The sequence below is a fragment of the Dromaius novaehollandiae genome, chromosome 18 (genome assembly GCF_036370855.1).
Source record: "Dromaius novaehollandiae isolate bDroNov1 chromosome 18, bDroNov1.hap1, whole genome shotgun sequence".
Taxonomy (NCBI): domain Eukaryota; kingdom Metazoa; phylum Chordata; class Aves; order Casuariiformes; family Dromaiidae; genus Dromaius; species Dromaius novaehollandiae.
In genome coordinates this window covers 7,131,632-7,150,904 of record NC_088115.1, presented here as the reverse complement: position 1 = coordinate 7,150,904, position 19,273 = coordinate 7,131,632, and the positions used below count along the sequence as shown (strand labels likewise).

At 42.7% G+C, this 19,273-nt stretch overlaps 2 protein-coding genes across 8 annotated transcripts in view; both read right to left on the bottom strand.

The window, feature by feature from the left end:
• Positions 1 to 1,847: 1,847 nt before the first annotated feature.
• On the bottom strand, positions 1,848 to 11,980 carry CD7 (CD7 molecule). The gene is made up of 5 exons (XM_026103880.2): positions 11,520 to 11,980; positions 9,340 to 9,684; positions 6,281 to 6,625; positions 4,780 to 4,895; positions 1,848 to 3,765 (listed from the first exon to the last, which is right to left on the bottom strand). The coding sequence occupies exons 1-5, from the start codon at positions 11,590 to 11,592 to the stop codon at positions 3,658 to 3,660; spliced, it is 987 nt and encodes a 328-aa protein (XP_025959665.2). The 5' UTR covers positions 11,593 to 11,980; the 3' UTR covers positions 1,848 to 3,657.
• A 1,621-nt stretch (positions 11,981 to 13,601) lies between these two features.
• The window catches only part of LOC112985325 (uncharacterized), a 37,972-nt gene continuing 32,300 nt past the window's right edge, over positions 13,602 to 19,273 (bottom strand). For 4 of the 7 annotated variants that reach the window (XM_026103869.2, XM_026103871.2, XM_026103868.2 and 1 more), the window contains exons 5-7: positions 18,165 to 18,287; positions 17,196 to 17,228; positions 16,003 to 16,220 (exon numbers count right to left, since the gene is read on the bottom strand). In XM_026103869.2, the coding sequence (XP_025959654.2) occupies positions 16,156 to 16,220; positions 17,196 to 17,228; positions 18,165 to 18,287 (221 nt within the window). In that variant the 3' untranslated portion in view covers positions 16,003 to 16,155. The other 3 variants (XM_064522524.1, XM_064522523.1, XM_064522525.1) reach the window with 3 other exon arrangements.

Below are 19,273 nucleotides of genomic sequence, written 5' to 3'. Positions count from 1 at the left end.
TTGGTCGTCTTCAACCTTCATATAGTCTCTCTCATTCTCTGGGAGCATAGCCCTGTTGTACTAAACCTACACTTTTTTTGCAAAGATGAATACTTTAATTGCACAAGGCAAAGATCACCTCAAAACCCTGTTGTGGTGGGGGGCAATATCATTCTTTTTTTTTTTTTGGGGGGGGGGCTGCCCTTCAAATAGCAACCAACTCCCCAAGCATGGGGATGGGCAAGTAGCTGGGCTAATCCAGCCACCCCACGTAGGAGCAGGAGCCATGGTCTGTCACTGGGCCAAGGACAGCCTGTTCAGCACCGCGGAAAAGAACAGGGCACCACCAGAACTGTAGCCTTACCATTAGCGTCCATCAAATGACCTTCAGCAGTGCCACGTTAAATGCCATTATGTGTGTAGGACAGCCAGGTAGGAGAGGCTGTAAGGATAAGACCCACAGATGTCCTCAGGAATTCAGCTGGTATAACTTGCTGTGGGATAAAGGATCCTAAATCAGTGGCTGTCTAAGAAAGCTTGTGACAAAAAAGTGTTTTAATACAGGCACTGTAGTTCCTAGCTCAGTGTCTAATTTGCTAGAACATCTTTCCTGGCTCTACATCCATCCCCGAGCTGGGGTCGTCCCAGGACAGAGCCAGGCACGGCTTCTGCAGAGAGCGTTCAGGAAAGGTCTGCTAGGTCCAGCTCTTGTGGCTGTGGTCCCTGTGGAGGCCTTGCCTTGCAGGACATGGTCCCTTAACCTCACCGCCTGGGCCGCCGTGGTGGAGGGGCCGTGGTGGGGGGCTCCCCTTGTCGCAGTCCTGGAGGCAGGGTGCCAGCCTTGGCCCCAGCTGCAGAGCTCAGCACAGCCCCCACCGTCAGTCGCCGTGCAGGCTGGGTGCCGGGCGGAGGAGCCCATGGTGTCATGGTCCGCGGAAACCTGATCCTCTCCGAACAGCAGCTCTGAGAGGTCTCTGCGAGCTGGCACTGTGAGGCCCTGCTTTCCACTGGTCGCTTAAAAACCAGATGCAAAACCTCTGGCGGTTGCTATGGGTCTGATTTAGTCCGGTCGGACAGATCCCACTGAGATAGTGTCTTCTACCCCACCCCACAGACACAGCAGGGTCCTAAGCAAATGGCAGCATCGTTCCCCTTCCAGAGAGCTCCTGGGGTAAAGGCTTGAGAGCTTGGCACGGAGAACCTGGGGGCCTGGCCCCACAGCACCCTGCTTGCTCCCCCAGTGGCAGGATGGGCTGCTGGTCACCATGGCAATGGGGCCTGCTGCAAGGCTGGGGATGGGGCTGTGGTGAGGGGGGGACGTGGGACCCCGCCAGGGCCACACTCGCTTGGGCCATGGCAAAGGGACACGGGACCCCGCTGGGGCTGTGCACCCCTGGGCCATGGCAAAGGGACATGGGACCCTGCTGGGGCCATGCTTACCCGGGCCATGGAAAAGGGACAGGGGACCCCGCTAGGGGCTGCGTTGAGGGGGGACACAGGACCTCCTTGGGGGCTGCGCTTGCCTGGGCCATGATGAGGGGACACGGGACCCCACCGGGGCTGGGCTCACCTGCTTGCAAGCACTGCTAGGAGCAGTAGTTGCATTTTCCCGTCTGCAGCTGTTTTTGGATCACAAAATTGTCATGAGTGTAAGCTGGTGACTATGGGATTATTTATAGGAAATTCATTCCAAAAGTTTCAGCTCAGTTGCCCCTTTCCCCACATTTCTCTCTTGGCTGTGAAAACCCCTCCGTCACACTCCTGTGGTGAGGCACGGGCGCTCACTGCAACTGTGAGGCAAGCTGCATGGAATTAAAGGTGCATTGGCCGCTACACGGGACATCAAGGCAAGCCACAAACTATGGCACTGCTTTTCCAAATACTTTATTGACTGTGTACAGCAAGCAAAGCGAGCAGACCCCATCCCAGAGGAGGGAGCCAGCACAATCTCTCGCCCCTAGTGGTGTCTGATGTTACACAGAGCCGGTAGCGGTGAGGTGCCGTCTCCTGTTTTAGATCCAGCAAAACCCAGTAACCCTCCATCCTAGTGACTTGGTACAAGACACTGTTGAAAGGATGTGCCAGCCTGCACAGCACTGCCTATTTCTTCTCTGCCATCCTTTCGCATTGTTCTCTCTTCAAGAAATGTTATTGTAGTTACTAGGAAAGGTCTTCAAGAGAGTATTTTCATCAGAGATTAATTTTAAAATGAAAAAATGTAAATAAAGAGAAAAATGGATACTATATTGCCTATTGAGGTGTTGTTCAGGAGCAAGTTACAGGGCATTTGCAAGAAGCCTTTAAATCACTAGACCTCAGTAGAGCTGGCTGCACACACCTGTGCCTGGATGAAGTCCAGCTGCACACTCTTACAAGCTACAGACCAGTCCTGCTCTCTCTAAAAACTTAACAAACATCAATAAAAACAAATTCTGCTCTCCACCTCGCCCCAGAAACCACAAACCACCCAGTCAGTCCTGCAGTAGGGCCTCATAACAAGCCAATTTTATGCTTCTCTGAGCCTGCAAGACTGTAAGCTGTTGACTTCCCACGGCTGACCCAGCTCTGCAAAACCATACACCCCTGGAGGAAGCTGTAGCCTTTCCTTTAGCTAGAGGAGAGTGAAGATCTTCCTAGCAAACTGTTCTAAGCCATTAACAAATAAAATGTGGGGGGGGGGGAGGTTACTTAACTTACGCGAGTTTTTGATAAATCCCCTTGTTAAGAGTGATTTTGGATCAGGCCCACCCATGGCCAGGTGGAAATTCAGGCACTGGTTTTGTCCCAGACTTGTTCATCCTGTATTGTACAGAGTAAGGTCACTGAGCTGGAGAAATGCATTCTGCTGTGTAGTTTTGAGACATCTTGAATCTGAGACAACACCAGCATGTCACAAATATTTCTGCTTTTCCACAAAGCCATCTTGTCTCCAGCCCCCAGATGTAATCATTCTGCAGACCAAACAGGTCAAGACCTCCACCAACCATGCCAGTTTCTCTGACAAGGGCAGTAATTCTAATCATTTTTGTGGGACCGTTATGAACTGCAAATAGTTAAATCTGCATGTATCTAGTACTTCATCTGTAATAATGTATCTAGTACTTCATCTGTAATACTGCACTCTGTTGCAAAGGTTCTGGATTCTCTTCCGAAGAGATGTCTTTGCTTTAATACTTTATTAGTTTTAGCTGTCCAACCCCTTTGGCAGATTCACATGGATTCTCGAAAGAACTGTAAACCATTCACCTGTAGGTCAACTGCATATTATTAAACAAGCCTATCATGGTCTTCCTGAACACTTCCCAAAGCTCATCACCAGACCTCTCCATCAATTCCACCTTCTCTGAAAGGGTTATCAATTAAAGAAACAAGTCCATATATTGCATCTAGCCAAATTTACAGTTCAAGAGTACTGCTCTCCACACTGCACTGCAAACACATGTGCAGGGTACCTGCATCTCTCTATGTTTCCTGTACATAAAAAAAGAAACAAATGATATTTCACAAGTGACCAAAAGAAGAGGAAACAGCTTTGGCAATGAAGCAGCTATTTCCTTTCACGAAGGTAGATGACAGCATTTTCAATTCATCTACTGCATCAAGTTGCTAAGGCAGCTCGCAGAAAGACCTGGAAAGGAGCTGGTTGGTGATCCATGCATGATTCCAGCTAGCAGGAGGTTAATTGTTGCAGTAAGTGTTCCTTCTGACCAAGGTGTTATGTCTAGAACTAAAAGACATATCTTCATATACGGCATTTAGTTTTCTTTTCTGGAAATATTTCTTTATCTGCAAAACAAAGCAAGCAGCCATTTAGAACTGAGCTTGAAAAGACCCCTACCAAGAAGCCAATTTACATTTTAGGATTCCAGATGTTGGAGGTAGAAATGTACTTTTTAAATTCCCGGTGAGGTCTTAGACATCTGGGTGAAAATCGATGACCTGATCACTGAACTTTGTACCTGTCAATCATTTGTAATTCCACTAAAAGTTCCTTCAAGGGTTGGAAGTATCTGTAGCCCCAACACAAATAGTGCTTAACCTTGAAGTATAGTCTGTTACTGATAAATGTAAGGGACCAAGTCCCACAGGGACCTTTGGCTTTGCAGAATGATGTTATACTACTGCTTTTTAGCAGTACTGAAACCACAGTGCAAGGATAGCATAGAAGCTTGATCAGTCACATCCTGTTCCATGAATCTGAGTGATCTTTATGGACAACAAGGATCTATCAGAGACAAATAATTCTGGGCACTTTCTGAGGAAAATGGATGCAAGAAATCCCAGTAAAGGAAAAAATTTCTTGGTCACCTTTTTCTCTAGAAAGGGGTAGTGATGTACTCCTAATGCTACCGTCAGACACAAGGCTGTTTCAAGACTTTGTGTTGTCCTTGAGTTCCCCGCAAAGCATCCTCTTACATCTATTACAAGATGGCTATAGACAGCTCCATCCGGATTGAAAAAAACGAATCCTAACAGAGTGGTGAGTTGCCACTTTAGGCAGGAAACGGAAACTGGCTGCACTGTTGGCTGCAAAGCTTACTTGAGGTTCATTGTCAAAAGACAAACTATCTCATCATTTACTAAAAGTTACAGAAGCATAAAAAGACACAGTCCTTACCTCCAAGAATTTACATGAAACATGTGGCTAAGGGGAAACAATACAAATTCATGATTCCTTAGATCTTTCAGGTGTTTGCTTGAGTCAATCACTATTTACAATCTCTTTGGCTGTGATTGAAGGGGCTTCAATTCACTAATTACAGATTCTGTTTCGCTTTGGCATGGAGAGAGCATACTTACATCGACATGGTAGAAGACGCAGCATACCAGTGCAGAAAACAGCAGCACCACCACCATGATAAGAGCATAGAAGTCCCAGGAATTATTGCTGCACCCTGTCTGCTCCATTTCTGCATCTGGAATTATATTATTATTATAAATATGAAGAGAGGTAGAATTATATTTTTATTATGGTAAAAAAATTACATCTGCAGGGGGCTCCGGTCAACAGGAAATCGGATCCCAACAGCATGCTACACAGCCACGTTTGTCATCCCATCAGTATTCTCACTGCCCTGTGGGAGTCAGGGGGAGAGTGTGAGCAGCATGCAAAGGATCAGTGAGGGGCACCCTATGAGGGTAATAGCTTCTGTATGCCAGGTTAGGGTAGGACCACATACTCATAAGGGAAACGGAAAATGTTTTACTACAGTACTATAGCAATACTGAGTGCTCTGCCAGGAATATGGAGGAATTATATGACAGCTGGGTTTGGAAGGATGCAGGCAGTACAGACAGAAGTAGGAGGCCATTGTGGCCTGAAGTATATGCACTGCACAGAATAGTGCTAATGGAAAGGGTTACAATTCTCTAAAACCTCAATTAATCCATATCTGAAACCTCAATTAATCCATATCTGAAAAACATAATATCTGGTAATCACCCCACTGCTTTGATCTGTAGGTATTCTTTTCCATGACTCACATTGCTGAGTTGTTGCACTAGTTAAGGCTAGTGGCATAGAATGAGACCACAGTCTTTTTTGCAGACTGCAAATAAGTCCTTCGCCACTCTTAGGCCCTACATAAACATTGGTTTAATTGCTCAAAGATCTCATGAAAGCCCACTGCACAAGGTTAAGCTGCATCAGTGAGATCAAAATCAAGAACTATATTGCTGGTTTTGTCCTCATCTTAGCAAATGGTTACAACACTATCTTATAGGAAAAAAAAAAAACCCTCCGTCACTGGAAAATATGCTAGTGTGCTCACTGAACGAGGGTATGTGAGATTATCTCTGCTATCATTTCTGGCACTTCAAATAAACACCCAAGGACTTGATCTATGCTCCCTAACATGATCTATTTTTAAACATAGACAAAGCCTGCTGTAGTGAATGGTTTCTAGAAGATATTTTTGTCACATTAAAGTCACAAAACTGATGCCAAAAATACTGATTCATTTCCTGAAACAGACAGATTATTCAGAGACACACTACAGTGCTTGTGCTCCACTTTGATTTTTTTTTTTTTTTTTTTTTAACATGCTGGATTACAGAAAGTTTTTCCTTTTTAATTTCCCCTCTGGTAGTACAAGGCAGATAGAAATGCAGGGCATCTTTATGTGTCTTAGTACAACAGAGCACAGAGGAGCCTGAGCACTCTCTCCAGACTTTCTCAAGAAGTCTAGCTGTGAATTAGTGCTCCACCTGGCCAGATTAAAGTTCTGCAAGCTTTTTGTCCACCTTTTCATTTATAGCATGCCTATAGTTACCTATGATTAAAGTAGCAAAAGTATAGTACCTTTAACCAGCACCATGGTGCCACTTCCATTCAGTGAGAGGAAAGTAGAACTGTTAAACACTCCAACACACATGTATACATCACTGTCGATTGGTTGTAGGTTGTGCAGAATTATCACTAATGTCTTCTCTTGCTTTGCATACTGCAAGCGATTTGCAAAAGCGGGAAAGATAGTTGAAGTATTCTGCTTTGAAACATACAACACGCTTTCAGGTTTCATGTGAGTCTTGAGCAAGAAGATCCCTTCTTCGTCTGAACTTTTCAGTGAACAAGTAATGCTGATAGACTGGCCTTGCTGAACACTGAGCGAAGGCGGTGATTGTTCAACAACTCCATTATCTTTAGCTAAAATCAGGAAAGATTAATGGTTACATAACAGTGCATTTTGACAAGGGGATACATACAGAAGTCAAAGACAGAAAGAACAGACCACAGAAATTCAGATATAGTGGGTCAATATAAGTCTGAGGATATTTCTCTTAGCGTACTTAAAGCGGCTGAAGCAACCCAAGGGACATCAACAATTACTTTCCAAAGCAAAGGAGGAGGGCAGAGAAAGCTGCACAGACAGAGAAGCACAGACAGACAGCTTTACTAAGCAGGACAAGGGAAGCTCAAGGAATTCAGACAAACCTGAATACTTGCAAAGGGTTCAGAACATCTAAACACTTAAATGATTAACTGTGGTTAAAGAATAGCCAAAATATATATAGTATAGCAACAACATTCCATATCCAAGTGATTTTGGTCCTTTCTCTGAGAATCTGAAGGGATGACTAGAAAAGGACACAGAACACAAATCATTTTCACTGACCTGAAATAGCTGCATTACATTTTATCATGAGCAAAACAGGAAAGTATGTGCTAGATCAAGGGCTCCCAACTCAGGAGATGGTAATTCATTAGCGGAGGGGCTACAAGGTGCAACCAGAGCATGGCAGTCATGTTTGAAGCAGTGCAGTACAGCCAAAGCAGGAGGAACCGAAGGAAGATGGACAAAACCGTAGGCGTGAGGAGGTGCCCTGGGGAGCCAGGGACTGAGAGGGCTCTGCTGCATGCTTCCAGCACAGACAACAGACGAGGAAGAGCTCAGAGCAACCATAGCTTTGACCCCATGGTGTACCCCATTCCCTTCCTCCTCCCACTCAAAAAAGCACCCTGTAGTCCTTAGCTGTACTGTCCATCCAGCCTCTAGTTTCTCCCCTTGCCTCCTGGTCACTGCTTAAAGAAGTTGAGGGCAGCCTTTATGCACATCTCCAGAAGATAAGCATATGTCAGTGCACTCTGGAATACTTTGTTGCCCCAGGAGCTGAAAGTCGGGCTGACTGAACAAGTTCACCTGGTTATAACTAAGGGGCTCCACCTACTTAGAAAACAAACAAACAAACAAACAAAACCAACATGCGCTGAACTTTTCCAAAGGAACACAGTTTTATCAGCTTGCCTGTGGGACATACATCATTGCTTGCTTTCCCAAGTGAGATTAAGCTATAGAAAGACCTGGGAATTACTAATCTGGATGAAATCATACAATGTGGTGCCATTGACATTGCAAATGGTCTTCAAAAGTAGTTATTATTGACTTGCTATCCAACAAGACATTTCACTAAGTTCCTCTGAGGGAACTTCTGAGGGAATCCCTGTTCTATTTGACATTATCACTAACACATGGATGCGGGAATAAAGACAGGATTTATTGCCTTTGTACAAAACATAATTCTGGGAAGGTTGCAAGCATTTCAGAGAACAGAATCAGAATCAAATATAGATATATGATAATTTAAAAAAATATTATGGAGAAACACTCTGAAATCAACAAGATGAAAATCAGTAAAAATGTATGCAAAATACTAGCTTCAAAGAAAGAAATCAAATGCCCAAATACAATAAAGGAGACTTGTATAAGCTAAAAGAAACAGAAAAAATGTTTGGGGTCTGTAACACGATGCTTACTGAAGCTACTGAATTTAACTCAGTAAGGCCAAACAGGAAAAAATCTCATTTTGGGCTGTACAGTAGGAGAAAGATCTCTGAGGCATGAGAAGGAATGCTTCTAACCATGACCAACTATCTTCACAGGATGACTGAGTCCCATTTGGCTAACACACTTTGAGAAGACGTAGGCAAACTGGAACAAATTCACAGCAAGGCGAGCAGGATGATGGGAAGTTGAGAAAACATAGTCAAGAAGTTTGAAAAAGAGAAGCCTAAGGGAGGACATGATCACAGCCTTCCCAGATGTAAAAGACCATTACTGACCCAGCAATCAATTAGTTTGTGCATGCCTTGAGAACGGGAAAGGAAGAAAACCGTGTGATTTTTAGTAAAGAGGTTTCAGGTTAGACAGTCTCATGAGAAGGGTATGTATGTCTGGGAGTAAGGTGCCAAAAGATGCTGTGGAATCAACCCTCTTCTAAGTCAGGAAAAAAAAAAAGGAAAGAAAAAGAAAAATCAAGACAGAAAAATTCTTCCTCTTTGAGAAGAATTCTTCTTGTTTTGGCACATTCTTCAACTGTTTGTTAAAAAAAAAAAAGAAAAATACTAAGCACCGTTAAACACTAAACCACTAAAAAAAAAAATCACCTGTATCCACTGATGCCTGCTTCACAAATCCTGCCTAACACCAGCTTTCCAAGTATCACCAATCTGCCATTCAAGATGGAATAGTAAAAACAAGAGCGATTGCAAAAACTGCCACCAGAAAAGGCTTATTGCTTTGTTTGTTATTGAAAAAGATTTGGCTGATTGTTGTGAACACATCTGTGGGTCCTCACAGTTTCCAGATTGTTATCACAGCCTATGACTCATGTGAAAATCTGTAGCTAGGATCAAATTAGTCATGAATTCTAGGGGTTTTCTTGATCTTCTTCCACTTAAAGTGTTTTCTTCATCTACTCAGGGAACAAACCCACACTTTCCTTCAACTCAGTACATTATCTGAACAGACATATGTAAAATTCTGTAAGACTCTGCCTCCTACCATATTTTTATCCATCTTTGTTTTAAAATATATAGCTGTATTTATTCATTCATGATAATAAAAAGTGGAACTGCAATACCTCTCACCACTACCATGGTTCTTTTCCCATCCAGCTTTATGTAATTGCCTTTTTTTATAAACTTGGTGCAAAGGTAGATATCGGAATCATTTTTCTGTACATTGTGCAGAGCTATCCTCAGATTTTTTCCTTTGTTTGAATAGTTTATGCGATCAGCTAAAGCAGGAAGGATAAATGAAGTGTTCTGCCTCGAAAGATACAGCACATTGGTCGGCCGTATACTAGTCCGCAAGTACGTCCCCTCTTCATTTTCTGAATTTTCCATAGGGCAAGTTATGCTGATAGAATCTCCTTCCCAAGCACTGATAAAGCCTGGTGAATGTCCAAGAAATTCATTTTCTTCACCTAAAAATAAAAAATGCAAATACAATTGCAGTACCAGAGTTTTTCTTGATCTGTAAATAGTGAAATAGCTTGCAAAAATAGCTACTCAGTCAGGAGAACAGCCCTGTAAGCCTGGAACTTAGTCTTGCTATCCTGTATATATAGTTTCCTGGCTATCCTGAATCCTACAGTGTTTTTGCTTTCATTCTCATTGACCTGTGCAACTCAACATCTCCCCAGAGTTTAAAAAGCCCATGCAAAAGAGACGTTTCTGTCAGTCAAGCAAAAAATTTAGTCTGCTCTGTAGTTTCCCAGTATGATCCTATTAGCTCTCAAAATAAAAGCTTTATGGAACTGAGTCCAATAATTGGAACTGCTTGAGGATCTAAATCTGGAGTTCAAAGTGATCACAAATGACAGAGAATGGAAGAAAATTACAGATTTGAGAAAAAGCAGGTTTTAGCAACATCAGGAAACTGGAAAAGACACAAAGGTAGAAAAAGTTCTTTAATGACCCGAGAATCAGAAGAAACTGAAAAGAAAATATTTATGGAATGAATATTAAGGAATAGAGAGATAAAACGGGAAACACCTAAAAGAAATTGCAGTGTAAGCAAGAAAATGAAAAGGAAATACAGAGCATTGTGTATTTTGGAAGAAAATAACATAGAAAGGGTTGAATAATTCAGTGTTCACAAAGCGGATTAATGATCCCTGCATCCTTACTTACAAGGTTATTTTAACAGGGGAACAAACGCAGAGGTCAGACACAGAAATACCCGGCCGTGAGAATCAACAAGCAGCAGGTCAGTCCAACCTGACCAGCCATGAGGATATTCCTCCTATATCACTAGAGAAGGAGCTAAAGCAACCCCAGAGAGGTCAGCAATTGCCTCCCAAAGGAGCAGAGGAACAGGGAGAAGGAGAAGGCTGGGGAAGCACAGCGCACTCAGCCTTGACAAGCAAACAAGGAAAATCCAGGGAATTCAGCCCCGCCAGCCTCAAATTAGTACTTCCAAGCTGAACCACACTTAGGTGATCTAGGGAAGGACCCGAATAGCTGACAGCAAGCAGCCTGCAAACAGTATAGAGCTATTCTCTCTCTCTCTTTTTTTTTTCCTTCTCCAAATGATCAGGATAGAAGTTCAAGAGTACAGTTATATTTGCAGATATCAGTAATGAATCCTGAACAACCACTAACTAAAGAATGGCAAGAACATTAATAATAAACATTCCCAATAGTTTTCTCAGCATCTGCTTCTCGGGCATGCTGATTTGTAGATAATATTTGTTTTTCAAATCACCATCCTTTCCAGTTATTATCAAGGCAAACAGAGATTTGAAGTCAACGGGCAAAACAAGGGCTGACTGTTTAGAGATATGTTTTTCCTCAGACTGTTCTCCCCAGAGATCCACATTGCTTTCCCCAAGCAAGTCCCCAGCTTGTCCTCTATCACTAGCTACAACAGATAGATATTTATAGTAAGGTTTTATTATGCCTTCAGCGATCATGTCCCTAGCAAATACCAACATTCATTCTTTCCAGTAGTGGGCTCCCCATGTCAACCTTAACAATACAGATATGATTCGTATTGAGTTACTAGGAAAACAACTCTAACTGTTTCTACAGAGAATAATTTCTGAGCAGAAAAGAATGCTGTGGAGCCTAAGAAATTTTCACATACTTTTTTCTAAAAATTACAATCGAAAGTTTCAAAGAATGTTTTTTCAAATCTCTACCTGGTTTTGCTAGCAGTGATTTTGCTAGGAACCTGCTTGAGACAGTAAACTACAAAAGAAAAAAAAAGAAAAAAAATGAAACTTGTGAAACAGAATAGCGGCTCTGCTGTACGTACCATTCAGGCCTGGGAAGCACAGAAGTAGTAGGGAAAAAAGAGCTGTGGTTGAGAGAGGCAATGTCCACAACATTTTCAAGGATCTTTTTAGTTCTTCTTCTCTATTTCCTGAGCGATTAAAGACCTGAAGAAAGGGTTCAGTGCCAAGAGTTGGCCTGTTTTCTTCCAGCTACATGAGCTGCTCCGCTAGAATATGTTAGCTCCCTCTCCCCAGCAACTCACTTGTCTTGTCTTACTATCACAGCAAATGTGAAAGAGGGGAAAGAGAGCATTCTCTCAAGCGGTGTATTTTATCTTTGACTTCACACTTAAAACGCCCACAGTTTCCTAGTACTGAACCCTGGAGGCAGAACTAGAAAGTCAGCTCAGAGCACCCAAGTTGCCCTTACAGTCAGTTGAAAAAAGGTGGGCGCAAAGCTGCGCTTCCCGGTACCCAGCTCAGGTAATAAATAACCTCTGTGTTGCGACCATATGGGAAATTCAGGCTCCTCGTGCACTCCCCGCGCTCTGACAGTGCTCCTGCAGGCTTACCAGGCTGCACATGGGAAAGACGTGGTACAGGGTTGTTATGTGAAGAGAAACTAAACACTGGCTGAGGAGTCAGCGTGGGCTAGTGGTGTTACCAGAACTGAAGAGCTTTCTTGGAGCCGAGTGCAGGGCAGCGCAACATGGAGAGAGACCAGCTCAGAAAGCCCCTCAAGAGCTTAGCAAAGGATTTCTATGCCACTGTGTCTGTGCAGGCACGGTGAAGTGGAGAAGCCATGGGGCATTTTAAAGAACCCAGAGGCTGAAGTGTCTCCTTTTGATATACAATGTGGGCTGGTATCTCTAAATCCCAGGTTTGGGGATGGCATGCTCTATAAGAAGCAGATGGATGAGAAGTACTCCCTTGCTTCAGACAAACCTTAAATTATCATCCAAAGCTGCTCACAAAACTGCATTTTGGCAACAACAACCTGCATTTTCCAAGCAACAGCATGATACATACCCTTTAGCATGCTCAATGGCTTCATGCTTAACATATTCTGTAGCGCCTGCAGTAGCACAAGAGCTACACACCACCACCAACAGGGAATCTTAGGTGGGGTTTGCATCTTAGTCCCTCCTTGACACGATGACTAGCTCTTCTTGCAGCAACTGTTTTGGATGTGAATGCACAGGGAAAGGAGGGTGTTCCCAAAGAGTTTTTTGCATTCTTGAAAGCTTAGAAATTTCACCAGGTATTGTTAAAAACCTGAAAAGAGGCCTGAATTCAGTCAGCTTGTGAAATTAGCTTTGAACTAGACCTGCAAAGGCTCATTACTGAATACAAAAGGCGATGCCAGGAGCCATCTCTTATGCATGGTCTTTGCTTTTGCAGTATTTAAGAAATAAATCTTGACACTAATCCTGGATTTTTGAGTTTTGGAATCACGTGATAGTGATGCTTTGCTGTTGTGATAGGTATAGTACTACAGAACAAAAATCACTGAATTAAAATAACTATCATATTATGTCATTTAATGAGTCAAGCTACTTGATGTCCAATTCATTTTTGTTCCATAACCAAATATTTGACTGGTTATATTTATTCATAAAAATCCATATAAAACAACACAATTCAATTGCTAAGTGCCAATAGCATAGATCTTTAAAGCTATTAATGACAGTTTTTCCTGAGATGTGGAATCAATGGTTTCCACTTGCAGAACACAATTCAGGAGAAGGGGCAAAGTGAACCTGTTGTTAGCAATGCCACAGCATGACTGAATCTGCATGATCATCAGCAGAAAAATAGAACAGACATTAAGGCAGGTGGGCCTGTGTGAGCCACGCAAGACCACTTGCCAGCTTGGGACTGATTTATTTGACCTTCCATCACTGGGGCACAGGTGTTCATTATGTTTGTTCCCAAGACATGACCAGCTCTTTGGCCCCAAATGGTATGAAGAGAGTAAAAATTAAATCTGTACATCATTAAACCTGAATCTCTCGAGTTCGTACAATGTGAGTTCTCAGCTATCACTTTACCCCCTTTTCAAAGAATGCAAAATCATATTTATATGAATAAAAATAGTGTAATCATCTATATATACACACACATATATACACACACATTTATTGTTCCCGTTAAAAGATCACATGAAAGAAATCCCATGGCTTCCAAATTTAAGACAGCATTTTTCTAGATATGGAAAAAACAATATATATACATCACTAACTCTCCTGAGCATAGTATATGGCTTGTCTGTGTAACAGGGAGCACCTGGCACTTACTGAGTGCACTCACAGTGATGACTTACAGCAGAAAAAAACCAAAACCAAATGCATAGTAGTTACAGTGGAAAATGCACACTGGAGAAAAGGCACTGTTACAAAACAAATCTCAACAGAAATTCTCTACCTTCGAAAGACCTTCCAAACAGTTGAGGTCAAAACACACAGTAAAAGGCAGGTCCATACCTGATTTGCGTACTCCTTTCCCAAGCTATAGCCATAGCCATGCTAGTTCCTCAGGATGGAGGCTGTTGTCACAAACCAACCTCTTCATCACCCCTTTTGAACACAGTCCTACTCTGCCAAGAGCTAACAGCAATCCTGTTCTGGAGAAAAAACAGGAACTGCAATTGTGCTAAGGACCTGTATAAGGAGGTCAAGGCTCTTTTCTTCTCCCTCTAAATCCTTACACAATCTGGGCCCTTTACAGGCAACCTTGGCATTGGCTTATTGAGTAAACATATTAAAATATACATCATGATACGAGACTTCACAGCTGAATCAGTCCAAATGACATACTCAAGATTATCTTAGACCAGCAGGAGTGCAAAACACTCATGGGGAAAAATAATGATCGAACACCAGTCTCCTGTACCAAACAGCCAACTTCAAGCACAGAGGCTTTTCTGTATTTCTAAAATACATAAAGAAAACATTTTTGCCTGTCTTCTATTATGAGCTTTTCAATTTAGGTTTAATTGTGGCAAAGTTCAAGCTTCTCATAATATCCCACACCAATCTTTGAGATTTCCTGCTGAAAGTTGCAGTCACAGGTTTATGGCTAGGTGAACCCTGCAAATAAAATTTGGCAAATTTTCATCTCAATTTCTTGGATCTGCTTTTGCAATTATGGTGCTGCTCATTTTTGCTCAAGTCTAATAATTTATGGATAATGCAAGCTTTTGAGGATTTATTCAAATCAAACATGAATGACAAATCTTCTGAAGTTCACGTACTGCCTGTGAACTACCGAATGGGGATCTCTGAACTTGATTTTTCAATCACTGTCTCCATGTAGTATACCCAAATCTGTCTTCAGCTGCAGAAATAGTGTTCTTTTCTGACACTGGAATAGAGCAAGTATATCAACATGCCTACCTTTCCTATTTGCTTGAGTTACTATTGAAAATGTTTGACATGAAGACTGCCAGCCTTATGACCTGATTTGCCAGGAAGATTGACAAGAATACATTTGTCCAGCCTGGAGGGGACAACAGCCTCCACAACCCAATGCCATTTCTGAGGGAGCTGGATACGACCCTCGATCCCCCTTGTGCAGGACCAAGTGCTCAGAGCAACTGCCATCAGTAGCAAATGTTTACTCAAAAGGCCAAAGCACTCCGCAAGAATTAAACAAACCCAGTTGCCTGCACAAACTGTCTTCTTGTGGAAATCTGAAGACCGCCTGGCAAGTAAAAGATTAAGACTATGTCAGTGCTATTATGTTAGGATATAGAAGACATGCACAGAGCATCTGCCTCAGGGTTCAACACATCCTTCCTGACTATACAATAGATTGTTCTGAAGAATTTCAGATGAACTGGTAGTTTCAACCACACAAATCTTTGAAAGGATTCAGCTGGTTTAAAACTGTGCTATTGACCCAGTTGCACATCTTGCAGTGACTGCAGTCTTCAATGAAGTCGCAGGAGCTGTCAGGAGCTCACGCTGGTTGCCAAGGCCTGGAATCGGGTAACTGCAGCAACCACAGTCCTCAGTGAATGCATGGAATCACACAGTGGTTGAGGATGGAAGGGACCTCTGGAGATCATCTAGTCCAACCCCCCCTGCTCAAGCAGGGTCACCTAGAGCACATTGCACAGGACAGCATTCAGGCAAGTTTTGAATCTTCTTCCAGAGAAGGAGACTCCACAACCTCTTGGGGCAACCTGTTCCAGTGCTCTGTCACCCTCACAGTAAAGAAGTTTTTTCTCATATTTGGATGGAACCGCCTGTGTTTCAGTTTGTGCCTGTTGTCTCTCATCCTGATGCTGGGCACCACTGAAAACAGTCCGGCCCCAAAAGCACTAGAAGTATATTTGTAAAAGTTACTATGAGATTTTGTATAAAATGAATGTTTATTTCTTCAGCTGAGGGCTGCACTTCATCACTGAAGAATATCTTGCTGGTATAAAGGCTTGTTTTTCCTCATTTACAGATGGTTTTTAAATAACATTGAAGTTTTCCATTTCAGGATCTGCAGCATCAGCAGTATCACCACCTGCAGAATTGAAGGAAAAATATCTGGCTACCAAAGGCACAGCTTGATTTCAGTAAGAGTTTGTGCTTGGGCCTGGAGATCTGGAGCGTGAAGTCCTCAGAGCAGCAGCACTGTCCATGTGCTGCTGGACCAAGCATTGCTCTGAGAGCTGAAAGACTTTCAGTCTCCTAGGCCCAGGGAGTTCCCGGTGTCTCTGCTGAAACTCTCCCTTGGTTTCCTGTGACCTGTAAGTCTTTGCATTAGAAGGGTAGCAAGACAAGTCTGAGAACATCACTGGGTGTTACATCTTAGGGCAGGACTGCAGCAAAGTCACTAACCATAAATTTTTACCTATGTCACCAAAGCTCAAGGTTATCCAAACTGTTGCAACACAATAATATGTCTTAATAGTGCAACTGCACTGAGACTACAGTTGTGTTGTCTTCACTGGTTTTTGCAAGCACATGTGCAAATCATATTTTTCACAAATGGCTATGTTTCATCTAACTGTAGATATTTAAAAGTCTCAGCTTATTATCACTGGCTTCCTTTATAAGAACCAGAGAGAAACAGGCACCTTCACAAGGTAATTCATCTGTCCCTCAAAACCTATTTTAAGATGAGATTAATCACCTTCAAGACAGCTGCTGCTCTCCATTCACTAGAAAGGGAGCTTAAGATAAAAAGCTTAGACCTTAACTGACTTCTAACGAACTAGTTAACCTTAAACTAACCCAGAAATTCAACTCTTAGACTCCCAGGTTTGGATGGATGAACTGCACCCTAGAAAGATACAAGCAACCACCAGAGGAAAGGCAACAAAGAGCATTTGCTTCTGATGAAAGACTGGGTAGTTTAGTAACTGAGATGAAATATTTCAGCTCCTGGCATTACACAGAGTCCCGGAAACTCAAAAGCTGGCTCCAGGATGTAGGGAAGGAAACTGCAGGTCCAGGTCAAGGGGTGTCTGAAGGACCATGCAAATGATTAACACATGAGTGTGAGAACCACTGTAGGGTCATGTACGGGCATAGGACTGGAGCTGTGCGATTAAAATGTATTGGTACAGCCTTGCTGCAGTGGTCCATGGAAATGGACATCCACTAAACATGGTCTTAGTAAACACTCCCAGTCTTTCATTTAACAACCTCATGCCACCATAGTAATGCAATTTCATCATTTACCGTAACTAAGCCAGATATTGAAAAGTCTTCTCTTACCTATAAAAATGTGATTATGCACTGTGAGCAGTCCTAGGAAAAAAAATACGAAGAAAGTACTAGCATTAGCAAAGATTTACTTAGAAAAATCAAAACTAACATATAATACTTGCAGCTGTTTTTCTCCAATTTATATTTATCTTGAATTCCTGGGCAACTCACTGGTATCCACTTTAATAGATTCACAGGCCTTGTACTTTCTCTCCAGCTCCGTACCAAATATGATATCAATAACTGAAATGGTACATTTTGGAAGGAATGATACTTTGCCAAATGACACCACAACTGCATCCCGAGTTATATACTCTGGTGCAGCACAACAATTTCCGAAGTAAGAGATGGTTTAACATTAAGTCAGTTTAAGAATACTGCGGTCTCCGTTTTATGGAGGAAGAGGGAAGCAGTGGAGGAAGGCACAGTGGAGGAAAGCAGTTATTTCCAGAACATGTTATCCATACAACTCCCTGTTTACTCCATAGAGCCTCTCCCAGCCTTTTCCATGCATACTAGTTTGCAGAACAAACACCCCCCTGGGCAGTGATATATTGCTACTGGAAAAGCTGCACAGCGCACCTCACTTCCAGTGTTTGCCATAGCCTGTGCGCTGCTTTCTGGGTTGAAATGTTGCAATCTGAGACTACTCTAAGGAATTAGATGACGTTGAGGTAAGGCTGAGAGGTGCAACCACCTGGCTGTATTATTTTAGCAAGGAGGAAATTTACTCTGTGTGTCTTTTTCCTGAGGAGGCCAGATGACTAGGCACTGTGCCGTGGTGCCAGACACAGAGGTGGAGTTCAGGCCAGCTTTTAGCCCAGCCTCCCCTTCACAATCAACATCATTTAGCAACTGCAAAAACAATCTAATGGAGATGAGATCCAGAAAGAAAACAGTGTATGCTCCCTTTTTCACTACAAGTGTTGCTTCTAAGCCAAGTTACCCCTAGGAAACATGCATTTTATCAGACTGTACCTTTACGGTTTCGTTTTTTTAGAATGCAATACACTACCAGTACTACAGCACAACCCACAAGAGCCACAAACGTGGTGGTGATGCCAAAGGTGCCTCGTTTGCTGACTGAAGGTGACGAGGAATCTGCAGGGTAGAAGAAAATAAAGAATCCAAGTGAATCAAGGAGATGTGCTAAGAAACAAGCCTGCCTCATAAACACCAGCTAGGAAGAACTGGGCCTGATACTTCTGCAAATGTACCTCACAAAAGGTGATAATGGGAACTGATGAATGAGAGCAGAGAACGAATAGTCTCTGGCTTAAGGTGCCTTAATGGAGATATCTGTAACAAAATAATGACGCTATTTGCAATCAGGGCTGATTCTTGACTCCCTACCACAACAGACACTTCTGAATTTGTCTCTTATCTGAAGTGATCAAAAACAAGAGGTGCAAGACCTTGTATCCTGAAAATGGAAGAAGACCAGTAAAGAAATCAGGTTTGACCAGTTTTTCAAAGCCTTAAAGAAAACGAATTTAAACATATAAATAACTAGAAAGAAATACTATAATACTGGTCTAATTTGGAAGTAATTAATAGAATTGTCCAGTATGCATGCAAAATTTACCAAAAAAAATAACAGCAAAAAACTGAAGCGATGACAAAACACCGACACTGAGATTTCTCCACAGAAGAAGCCAGACAGTGTTTAATGCACTTGTCTCAAGCAAAGACACCCTGTTTGACCGTAACTGAAGAAAAATGGTAGGCATTCTCCAATGAACAAATCTGGGTATAAAAATAAATGCATGTGACAAATGTCCTCTTAGTCTGGAGGAAAAGCCTCGTTTATCACTTACTGGTAAACGGAATTGTTTGAAACTTGTTGCATGACCACTAAGTGCCTTCAGTGCCCCTTCTCTCAACATCCTTGTGCCAATAGGATGCGGAGGGAAATACACACCGCGGCCTATCCCTGTGTCCAGGCCAGGACTCAGCACGTACACAGCCTGAGGTGACCTCTCTGAGGCTGGATCGATACAACATGTGTGCGTCCAAAGTGCAAATGTACAGTACACCCCATAAACCTGTAAGCCATGTTTACAGCTGCCTGGGCAAAACCCTCTCAG

Bases quoted from the DNA above. Each gene is read 5' to 3' on its own strand.
- CD7 (XM_026103880.2), bottom strand. From the start codon at position 11,592: ATGTTGTGGACATTGCCTCTCTCAACCACAGCTCTTTTTTCCCTACTA. The intron at 9,685-11,519 runs GTACGTACAGCA...TTTTATTTTTAG, and splicing joins GTGCTTCCCAGGCCTGAATG to GTGAAGAAAATGAATTTCTT. The intron at 3,766-4,779 runs GTAAGTATGCTC...TTTGTTTTGCAG, and splicing joins GCGTCTTCTACCATGTCGAT to ATAAAGAAATATTTCCAGAA.